The sequence below is a fragment of the Rattus rattus genome, chromosome 18 (assembly GCF_011064425.1).
Source record: "Rattus rattus isolate New Zealand chromosome 18, Rrattus_CSIRO_v1, whole genome shotgun sequence".
Taxonomy (NCBI): domain Eukaryota; kingdom Metazoa; phylum Chordata; class Mammalia; order Rodentia; family Muridae; genus Rattus; species Rattus rattus.
The window spans coordinates 29,911,964-29,924,300 of NC_046171.1; the positions used below are offsets into that span (position 1 = coordinate 29,911,964).

The window sequence follows — 12,337 nt, forward strand, 5'->3', positions numbered from 1 at the left end:
ATATTGCCTTTCCACCAACCCATATTAATTAATTAATTAATTCTTAATATATGCATCTCTGAATCCATGTACCTACTCAAATCTGATGAGACTCGCCTGGAATTCATTTTCAGAATGACGATGCCTCAGCAGGGAGGTTGATTTGTTCTAATTCAAGATAATGGTATAATTATTCCACTCTCATGATAAAAAAATTATTACAGTGCAATATGATTATGTAACGCTGTGCTGACATTCTTCATACCTTCTAAAAGAACATATTCTCATGATTGAAAGAAACATTAGAATTTACGCTTTATTTTTAATCTTATTATTTTGAATGTTTAACTTGTACCAGAGGCTTATCCCCCACCCACCAATTTTAAATTCCGTACCTTTCACACAACGCAATGCTACTGATAATGGGCACGTCAGTATTTATGAGTACGAGCTCTGTTGTAACAGATATTCAACTTTCAGAAGCACCATTTTTTCTGAGACTCATACATTTTTCATTGTCTAGTCTGTCTGCATTTTAAAGTGGATGAGATGTCCTTTTAAACGCACAAACAAAGATGAAAATGTGTATCATAGCCTCCTTTTCCATTTCTGCTACTAAAATTATAGGAACTATGTGTCTACGTTAGAATGCATCTGCTGTGCTATTCTATGTACAACATGCATAACCAACAGCTCACTCTGCAAAATTTCACCCAGCGCCATTTTTAGCATCATTTTTTTTGCAAGGTAGCACCTTTCTGGGCTTGTTCAGAAATGCACTAGAAAATAGCTTATTAATCTCAGTTTCTAGTTGGCAGATGGGCTACAGTAAAAACAGAGTGTCTTCTGTTTCATTGCTGGTACTTTTTCCATCTAGGATAAGGAACCATCTTACCAACCTTCTAACACTTGGCCCTTTCCACACATATAGATACAGGCTCCTTCAATGATACCTGCACTCTGTGTTTAATGAACATCTACTGCTTCTGTCAGCCATAGGTCATCAGTCTCTAGGAACAGAACATAGAAATTATTAAAGTTTCCTCTCTTCTTGGGAGCTCATGAGCTATACAATACAGTCAATATGAGTAGAAATAGAAGCACACACTTGAGAACACTTGACTCAGGTTGGGTATCAGGAATGGCCAATGGGAGGCTTTTGAGACAAGTTGGCATTTTGGGCTATAAAGAGTTAAGTATAGGAACCACAGATCAATCACAAGGGAAAAACCTAAGAGGAACATATAATGTCCGGAACCAACTCAAGGGAGTCTACAACGGGCAGAGCAGGTTTCTGCACAACACACCACAACAGGATTCTTCCTGTAGCAATGGAAAACAAGGAATTTGAGGGAGGCAAAATGGCAAGGGAGGGGTCAGAGTTAGAGTATGAGCATTTAGGCATTAGGAGGTTTTATATTTACTTTTTTATTTTATTTTGATACCAATAACAAGTCTCTCAAGCACACAGGTCCCAGTAGTTCTGATATCTAGATCCCTTTAGTTAAGAATGGACTCACGGGCTGTTCTGGTAAGAGAGTCATTGCAACCCTCCTGCCATCCACATGGTGATTATTGTATGCCCTATAAAATCGTACTCTGCATTCTCAATTCAGTCAGAGTGGCAGTGGCTGAAAGACATGACTGATAATTGAAAGAATATACTCAACACAGTGAGTCTGCAGCTCTGTTCAGCTAACAAAACAAGGTAGGCTTGTGTTGGCCTCCTGTTGGAAGGTGCACATCACAGGGCCCTTGGCAGAAGATTTCTTTTCTTGTCAGTCAGACTGGCTGTGGGTTTTGTCTTTACTGTTGAAAAATGTTTCAAAAAACCAGCCTGTTAGGTTAGCTCTGTGCTCCATATACACTCTGAAAACAGAATAATTTTATAGCTAATGATGACGCAGCATAGTACTTCAGAATTTAGGACTTGACATGCTTACCTAGCGTCAGGTTAATGCTGGTCTAGTTCGGCAGGTTCAGAAACATACCTCTGTGCCATCAAGGAAGTCTCTTGATGCCAACCTCTCATTTCCACACGCACACATATAAACGCACACAAGTGAATGTGTGCACACAAGTAAACACCGCACATAAATATATCCTCAATTTTTTTAAAACCTCACTTCAGTTTGAACATTTTCATCACATGGGATGTGGAACCCTTGGGGTTGGGGTGGACCAGGAGGGGAATAAAATCTGGAGTGTAAATAAATAAATAAATAAAGCAAAATAGCTTTGTCAGTCAAACCCTCTCTCTTCAATTCTCCTAGCCCTAGGTAACCACTCACATACTTTCGATTTCTGTAGACTTCTGTTACCTAGACATACATATAAATAAAATCTTGCTCATAGTATTTTGGTAGTAGGTTGTTTTTTAGTTTAAATATATACAAGATCTGGTCACAAAGCAATTTATATCTGTGTATTATTCCTCTTAATAATTTTTATTATATAAACTAGGTTTTATTATCTATTCATATCAGTGGGTATTTGAAACAGTTTATGCCTTTTACTGCAACTTATATGTCACAGTCTAATATATTTTGCGTGGTAGGTAAAAGACCCAAGGAAGTGGTGTACCAACTTTCATTGCATCACCCCTGTCAGATGACATCTGTGGGTCAATGGGCTCATTGTGCATAAAATGTTGGCAGAAATGACACACCTATTGTATCTGATGCGTCATGGTCCTGTTCCCAAATTGACAGCAAAGAGTATTTAGACTGTGGGCCTATTACTCTCCAAATGTCTAATATTCTTTCTTTTTTAAACAATTTGAAGTTATATGAATGTATACATACATATATACATAGATGTATACACACATATATAATTTTAAATTATATGTAAGTGTATATATAGCTGTGTGACCTTGGGATGGTGGACCTTCCTATGGCTTAGGTCCTTATCTATCAAAAGACACAATAACAGCATTTGCTCTATAAAATTTTCTGAGGGTTAAAGAAAATTTTATAAATTATTCCCGGGCTGGAGAGATGGCTCAGCTGTTAAAGGCTAGGCTCACAACCAAAAATATGAATTATTCCCAATACTTTGCAAACATGAACTATTGTTGGTGTTTCCATTTACTTTCTATTTCTTTATTTTGTACCAAGCTTCTTGAAAATCCAGTGTTAAAAATTTGGTTAAATGGTCTCCCAATGACAGACTTGTCTTGTTCGTTTTATACATCTTATAAGCAGCATATAGAAAAGTATTTTATAATATGTTGGAGTCAATTACATGGCAGATTAAAATTTCATTGTCTTGTGTAGGTATTTGATAACCTTGTGTATCCTAATTTGGTTCAGGATGCTACCAAGTTCTTAAACATCATCATAATAATTTAGGTAGATCATAGTATAGTTCTATTCTTTTCCAAGAAGGGACACTCCTCACAACACGCTCTAGTGCATACTCAGCTTCAGAAGCAACCATTTAATATACTAGCTGTAACTTTACCAATATCTCTTCCATTTTAGTATGTATATTAGGCAAATAATCAAGAATTACCAATCATAGGATTATTATTCTCCTGTAAATCAATTATTTAGCTACAATTATTAGTGTCGTGCTACATGGTGATTAGATCAAATATCATCAAAGAAGTCTTCAAAGTTGGCATGCTTTTCATTTTTTTCCTCACCATTTTCTACCAATGTAGTCACCATTAATGATCCCACTGAGGAAACTCTCTGTACCCTAGGTTCCCAAGATAAGAATTGACAGATAGGGCTATATGAAATTAAAGGGCTTCTATACAACAAAGGAAACCATTAACAGAACAAAGTGACAGGCTAGAGAATGAGAAAACATCTTTGACAGCAATATTTCAGGCAGGGGACTTATACCTAAAGTATCTAAAGAACTGTAAAAAAAAAAAAATCCTCCAATCAAGAAGTGAAGTGAACAACCAAACAGAACGTTCTCTAAGAATGAAATACAAAACTAGGGATGTAGTGCAGTTGGCAAAATGCATGCTGAGCTTGAATTATACCTAGAATTTGATTCTCAACACTGTGGAAAACAAACAAACAAAACTCCTGAATAAGTTAGCACATCCAAACTATGGAGGATTGGAAATTCCAGGTCATCCTTGACCGCAGAACGAGCGGTCTCAAAGAAAAAGCAACAGGAGGCGGAGGAGGAGGAGAGAGGAGAGAGGTGGAGGAAAATGGATGAGGAAGAGGAGGAAGAAAAGAAACAAGAGGAAGTAGAAGAGAAGGAGGAAGAACTGGAAGAAGAGGAGAAGGATTCAGTTCATGTAGTGGCACCAGCACAATTAGCCAATAGATGTTTCTAAAGGTGTTCGACCCTCTAGCTATGTGGGAAATACAAAGTAATATACGTTTGAGACTCCATTTTACTTCTGTCAAAAAAGTTGACCTCAAGAAAATGAACAAATGCTGGTGAGGATGTGAGGAAAAGGAAATCCCCTTTCCCTGCTGGTGGAAATGTAAATAAGTGAAATCATTATGGAAATAAGCATGGAGATTTCTCAAAAACACACACACGAAATATAGAATTCCTATATGACCCACCTACAGCGCTCATGTATATATATACATCTAAAGGACTCTAAGTCCAACCACTGTAGGTTGATGTCACTATGCAGGTGGAGGCAGGTACAGGATTGAACGATGCCTGTCATTGGATGAGAAGGAAGGATGGGCGGGAGAAAAGTATTAGAGAGGAGAGAAGACAGAAGTGAGGGAGAGAGCAGCTGGGAGAACATGGAGGCTGATGTTAAGATTTCTCTCTGCGCATTTACAAGTTGTTATGACTATGCTTAAGGGTTGGATGTGTACAGGGTTTTGTGTGTCTAGATGAGCAAACTATATCTTATCTAGGTGGGCGGTTTATATCCTTATCAATTGGTTGTAAATTAATTGTGTGGATGTATTATACATTGAGTAATTAACATATACATCTGGTTTTGGGGTTACAGTTTGGTGAGTCATGAGTCACTGGGTTGTTGGGAGTGTGAGCAGAGTCCGTGGCAGGAAGCCGTGCTAGGCTATAGAATGCTTGAGGCTAGGGTGGCATGGGGTCACGCTAACATGGCCTGGGGAATGTGTTGTGTGGGTCAGGTGTAGTAACAACCAGCCAAGGGGACAGTGTGTGAAAGCGGCTGACAGAAACACCAGAGCGCGCAGATCCGAGTGGAGTGGGAACTGGCGGGAACCAGTCATGCCCCTTTTTAATTATACCTCAACATACCACAGAGACACTTGTACATCCATGTTCATTGCTGCTTTAAGTACAACAGCTAAGAGATAGAATGAGACTAGGTGCCTATCAACAGCGAAATGGATAAAAAAATTGTAGTATTTGTATAAAAATAAAATCAGGACACTTATAACAAAATGGATGGTGCTGGAAAGTATTGTGTCAACCCAAATATCTCAAATATGGAATGAAAATAGTATGTTTCTGTCACACACACACACACACACACACACACACACACACACATATATATATATATATATAGTTTGTGAGGACTACAAAAAAAAACAGAAAAAAATGTTGATGGGGGTTAAGAACTGATGGGGGGGCTAGGACTGGAGAGGTGGCTCAGTGGTTAGAGCACTGGCTGCTCTTCCAGAGGACCTGGGTTCAATCCCCAGCACCCGCATGACAGGCAGCTCACAATTTCTGGTAACTCCAGTTTCAGGGATCCAGCACCTTTGCAGAGACATACATGCAGACAAAGCATGAATGAACATGAAATAGAAATAAATTAATTATTGGAAAAGCAGAGAAAGGATTGGGGATGACAGAAAAATGGCGGTGAAATACACGTAGGATGAAAACAGTGTTTCAGAGGAGGGAAGATCAGAGAGCGGGGGACAGAAAAATGGGGGGGTAGAGGGGGTTGGAAGGCCAAGAAAAACAGATGTGCATCATAGTGTCATAACAAACCATATTACCGTATATCCTAATCTTTAAAAAAAACACTTTACAAATCTCTCAGGTTATTTGAATTTTTTCCTTTTTTTTTTTCAGTTGTCAAGGGGGAGTGTTCATTTTTTATTTCTTTTGTAGCATTGAGTATTGAACCCAGGACCTTGCCTGTCCTAAGTATGTGCTCTACTATGCCCCATATTTTCAAGCCTGTTGATCTTTTTAAAAAGCTGTGCTATTCTTTTTTCCCATTTGAGACAGGGTTTCTCTGCACAGCCCTGGATGTCCTGGAACCTGTCCCGTAGAACAGAGCTGGCCTTGAACTCAGCGGAGACCCCCTGGCTCTAGCGCTGATATTCTACATTTGATCTTAGCCAAAAGGCCGAGAAGCGATAGCGCTGATATTCTTATATACTCAGTGCTGCTCATGGTTGTCTTTTGTGCCTTCCATTTCATGGTCCTCTGAATGGTGTTATCGTGCTGCAGGTATTCTCAGGAAACTTAAAATGTCAAAATCCAAAGGCAGAACAGACTAAACAAACAAGCCAGTAGTAATTACAAGACAATGAGACAATAAAAATAATAAATAAGATGCATCCTGAGGGAAAGGGAGCAGGAAGCCCTCTCGAAGCCAGTGACAAAAGAGCCAAGATTTGGGGAACAAATGAATAGGAGTCAGGCTGGAAAAGGGGTGACGGACGTTCTCAAAGGAATACGAGCAGGGAGACCTCCTGTTCCATTGCCATCTTCTCTCTGCCACCATGAAGGAACACCATGGGGCTGGAGAGGCAGGAGTCAACAGATCAGAGGCCATTGGAGAGAGAACATTCAGAGCTTCCTTCTAGCCTTCTGTTGCCCCTTTCTTGGAAACCTGCATGCCCCAAAGAAACAGCATTTCATTTTTCTCATAACTTTCCAAGTTGGGCCACAGTCTCCAGGGACCCCTCACCTCTTCTCCTGTGTGTAGGCTGGCCTGGTATGATGGAATCAGGAGAATCCCAATCCCTCACTCAGATACTTAACACAAAGGCTGCCTGGGTTTCTCTCTTTATTTCCCGGGAGTTTCTCATATTTAATAGCACATCTAAGGCTCCTTACTGAGAAGCTGTTTCCTAGTAGGAAAACATAAATGCAGCAAAACTTCTCAAAGGCTGGGCCCAGAAGGCTCGTGGCTTCACCTTCTCTGCACTCTAGGGATCAAAGCAAGGCTAGATTAATCTAGCTTCCAAAAAAGGAGAAATAGATCCGTGTTCCATCCAGAAAAAAAAAATGGACTTGTGTCTGCCATGGGAGAAGAAATCCTTGGAGGAAGAAATATATAATATCACATATCCTCAGCTTAAAGTCTTTGTGTTTATACTACAGCTTTCACATTTTATATTGCTGTTTCTACAAATAAACCACAAAGGTCAGGAAAAACTTTCAGAGCGAAGTCCGCCTCCTGTCGGAGCAGGAGTGTGTGTGCGTGCGTGTGTGTGTATGTGTGTGTGTGTGTGTGTGTGTGTGTGTGTGACTACAAAGCTTATGTGGGCATTTCATTTCCATGGAAACTGAACACTTTGACTCTTGCCTCCGGTCCCTGCTTCAGTAGTCTGCAAGAGCACTGCCTATGAAAACGGCAATGAAAATATTTGCATAATTATTATACTACCACAGTCCCGAATCTATTTCAGGAATAATGGCTTTAATATATAGGCAATTGTAACTTAAGAAACTGAGAATAAAGAACCGAATAAGGCTTCTTAGAACAGAGTTCCAGAGTTTAGAAGGACGCTAAACGTGGCCCCCTTTCTCAGTCAAGAGTTTCTGGATCCCCCATTATTAATTAATTATATACAAAGTTGATGCTGGAATTTATTTCTGCTCGCTGGGTTGGGCACACTCTCGGCATCACTAGTCCACATGCTGTGCTAAGCTTCAAGATGATATTCCCTTTCCTCAACTGTTTCTGTAGTACAGTGACTGGAAGGAAGCCAGGTTCCCAGGCTGAGACTCAACCTCATAACCTGGTTTTGCTTTATCCTCACAATGAGTTCTGTGAGCAAGTTAATTACCCATGTTAAGCGTTAGTTTCCATCTCTCTAAGGCCTCAGTAATAATTGTTCAGTTCCTTAGCATTGCTGCAATGGGTTACAATATATGGTATCCAGTGCCTTGAACTCAGTGTCTGCTGTGAATTACCAATGGATTTAACTGCCATTGTTTCCACTGATACCCGGCTGATGTCGCTGTGCTCTGCTTCATTTCTCAGGGAGATGCTAATCTCTGTGGCTTTGGGCCAAGTGCTATCCCTTCTTGTTTGTGGAATTGGCTTGACCAGCAAATACCTGGCAGAAGATTTTCATGCAAACACACCAGTCTTCCAGAGCTTTCTGAACTACATCCTCCTCTTCTTGGTCTACACTACCACCCTAGCTGTCCGACAAGGTGAGTTGCCCCTAATCTCAGGAACATGACTTGTACAAATACATAGACTATGAGCCATTGACTAGACATTTTATCATTTGTAGCGTCAGTAAGAAGATTCGAATCTCCAGATCTCGTTTTTGCTATTTTGCAGTAATACCACAAAGAGACATGCATTGTGTGAATTCAGCAACAAGCAGGAGCTGTATGCATTGCAGAAAAGTACAACTGTTCATGCCTTTGAGTTCCTGATAAGGGTTTTGATCCTCTCAATGAATCTAAATAGAGCACCACCTGAAACTCGGAACAGGCCTAATCAACTCTCCTAACCGTGCCAGCCCTGAGCTGTCTGAGGGGACTACAGACAAGTGTAGGTTCTTTGGGGGAAGTGACATGAGTATGAAAATGAACAGCTTGAACCCACACCATAAAAGGAATGAAAGAAAAGGCGACTCTTATAGATAGCCACATGTTTTAAATATTAAAGAAATAAAACATTGAAAACAACCTTTCCAAGAGTCAACAAAAGAAAACGCCTTTCATAAGCGTGGGTCCAATAAAGATTACGTGGGTGGGGGTCAGAGTCTCTTTTAAAGTCCCCCTACTACACTGTCAAACTCGGTAATAAACCTTTTGTCTGGGACCCTAGAAAAAGCTCCAGATTTTCCCCTAAATTGTAGCTGTTAATCAGGATCTATTGAAAAAATAAATAATAAAAAACCATTAATAGCTTTTAAAACAATCACATATGTTAATAACCAAAAGAGCATGTATCTTGCTAGACATGTTAGTTCAATAAATACACTTTTTGAAAAACTTTCATAAGAACTATTGGTATTTAATCCTTCCGTGTCCTTATTTGGAGTTCTGTCTAAAATAATACTGCTCAGGTGCTTAGAAGAGAAGAGAATGAAGGTGTCTGATGTTGGGGATGGCTTGGTTGTTCAAGACTTTGCCTTGCAAGTCTGAGAACATGAATTCAGGGCCCCAGAACCTACTTAAAATTCTGAGCAAAGCAGCATGCATCTGGATCCCACCACTGGGAAAACAGAGACAGGCAGATCCTGGAGCTCTCTACGCAGCTGGCTGAGCAAGATTGACAAGCTCCACTCTGTCTTATCAATTAAGCTGGGGAGTAGTTAAGAGTGCTGCCTGATGTCTATCTCTGGTATTCGTGTGCATACACACATGCATGTGCATGTACACATGTATGCTTACCTATTTATACACACAAACACAAGCACATGAGTAAATAACCCCCTACATACATGCACATGCACACACACACACACACACACACACACACACACACACACGGAACATTACCACACTCATATTCAATTGATTTTTTCTAGTTGTTGAAAATATATTAGAAGCTAACTTAATTTGCTTTCCCCAAGTTGATGTTACTTGGGTTTGGGTTTGGTTTGGTTTTTTTTTTTTTTTTTTTTTTTTTTTTTTTTTTTTTTAGAGTCTTTAATATTAACAGCTGTAATGACGGTTAAGAATAAACTGCCAGGGGCTGGGGATTTAGCTCAGTGGTAGAGTGCTTGCCTAGGAAGCACAAGGCCCTGGTTCGGTCCCCAGCTCCAAAAAAAAAAAAAAAGAACCAAAAAAAAAACCCAAAAAACAAAAAAAAAAAGAATAAACTGCCAGCCTACAAGAGTTCTAGACACTAAGTCTTAGTGTCCTCAGTGTGAGTCAGAAGCCGGTGAATTTGAATGATATAAGTGTCTTGAATGGTGGCACCCCAGGCGAGGAAAAGACTCCAGGAAGTGAGGCAATGAGCGAGGCATACAATTAGTAACTCGTTTCAGAGAAACTGTGGGAATGAATCAGAAAAGGAGAGGCAAGGGATGAATGTAAAACTCACTTGATGTGAGCTTGAATCAAAATCAAAGCACTGGTATTATTTAACCTAATATAAGGAGTATAATTAAGAATAATGGGGTCAAATAAATTCTCAATAGTTCAGTACTGGAAAGAATGTTTGTATGACGATGGCGAATTCCTCATCAGTGATTTTTAAGCACCCCTGGATTTTGAAATGGCAAATTGTTGCTCCCCTTTGGGTTCTGGTCTTTGTTATTTTCAAAGAGTGCAGAGATTAAGTAAGAGTCTATATATGGGGAGAACAAGCATACTAAAAATTGAAAATCATGATTATAATAGTTACATGTAGAAGCTAGAAAAGTTAAGGTATGAAAAGGGTGTTAATAATATTAAAATGCCACTTATAATAAACATTTATAATTGTCAATGACAGTGTATAGAATTTAGTCCTTCTTACTTCTTCAAAGCCAGGAAATATACCATCCAAAATTTTATAAAGCTACTAGAAAAAGATAGAGGCAGTGACCAGCCATTGCTAGAAGAGCAGGTGTCTTAGTCAGGGTTCTCTAGAGTCACAGAGCTCATGGGCAGTCTCTGTATAGTAAGAGAATTGGTTGATGACTTACGGTCTGTAGTCCAACTCCCCAACAAGGATCATCAGCAGCTGTGAATGGAAGTCCAAGGATCTAGCGGTGACTTAGTCCCACAAGGCAGGGGGACAGGTGAAAAAGAGAGACTCCTCCTTCTTCCAATGTCCTTATGTAAGTCTCCAGCAGAAGGTCTGTCCCACCACGCCTGGGTCTGGGACTTGCTTTGTCCCAGGTGACCTTGAACTCAGAGATCTCCTTGCCTTAAGCTCCTGGGATTCATAGCCACTTTGCCTCAAGATCTCCATACCGAGATCCAGGTCAGAAACTTGCATCTCTCAGCCTCCAGATCAGGATCAAAGATGAGCCTTCCAATTCTGATTGTAGTTCATTCCAGATAGAGTCAAGTTGACAACCGGGAACAGCCACTATAGCAGAGCTTCTTTTTGTGAAATTTGGAGGAGGAGGGAGGGATAAGCAACCTTTATAGTACTTCTCAACCTTCCTAAAACTACAACCCTTTCATACAGTTCCTCATATTGTGGTGACCTCCAAGCGTACGATTATTTTCCTTACTACTTCATAACTGTAATGTTGCTACTATTATGGATTGTAATGTAAACATATGCTATCCTATGCAAGGTATCTGATATGTGACCCCTGCAAAAAGAGCATTTGACCTCCAAGGGGGCCATGGTCTACAGGTTAAGAATAACTGCTTTAGAATAAAAGGAGACATTTGTGTTTCTTGAATTTGACAATCCTGAAGAGGAAAGTAGCATGGGGTGTACGGTGTGGTGGGATGGAGTAACGAGATCAGAAGAGAGTCATACAGACAATGTGATAGGTGTGTCAGTGTGGGTAAGGCAGAGGCTGAAGCCTGGGAAGGAATATGGAGGCCCTTTAAAAGGAAAGACCAGGAAATACTGTCTTCCCAGTGAGTGAGTGGGGAACCAGTTCTCACAGTGCAGTGCTCTTTTTGGACCTTCCTTCCTTCCTTCCTTCTTTCCTTCCTTCCTTCCTTCCTTCCTTCCTTCCTTCCTTTCTTCTTTCTTTCTTTCTTTTTCTTTCTTTCTCTTTCTTTCTCTTTCTGTTTACTGTCACCCTGGATGACCACTGACCTTGCTCGTGTATCTGTGTGTTTGATGTTTACTCACATACACTGGTATTTAGCCAATATCTGAAAATCAGTGCCCTAATTCCATTAATTTAGTACACGCTGTGTCCCTTTAATATGCTGGAAGCATCATAACTTTTCTGTTCAGGCACCTCAAGACTTGGAATAACCGAGTAACACAGAGGAGATGGGAAGTCTGCGCGCAGGGGAGGACCCCTTACAGCCACCCCTCCTTTCTCAGTGCTCCTCAGAGCCTGCAGGTCAAATCAAGTGTTGGCATTCACATCTCTCCTAGCACAAATATCATCTACCCAGTTGGGCTTCCACATTGGCCATATGCGCATGCCTTGGACCGCTGAGAGGAAGCAGTTTCCTGGCTGTATTTTTATAACAGATCGCTGTCATGGCACTCAGACAGGTTCTAAAGCTAAGGTTGTCACATTGGAAATCCTGAGAATAAGTAAGTGTTGTGTGGCCTGAAAGGTTGAAGCTCTGCTCTCTTTCA

General features: G+C 40.3%; 1 protein-coding gene across 2 annotated transcripts in view; it reads left to right on the top strand.

Annotated features, from left to right (window-relative positions):
* The window catches only part of Slc35f1 (solute carrier family 35 member F1), a 384,770-nt gene that overhangs the window by 230,333 nt on the left and 142,100 nt on the right, over window positions 1-12,337 (top strand). For both annotated transcript variants that reach the window (XM_032888242.1, XM_032888243.1), the window contains exon 2: window positions 8,141-8,316. In XM_032888242.1, the coding sequence (XP_032744133.1) occupies window positions 8,141-8,316 (176 nt within the window). The remainder of the gene's footprint in view (window positions 1-8,140; window positions 8,317-12,337) is intronic.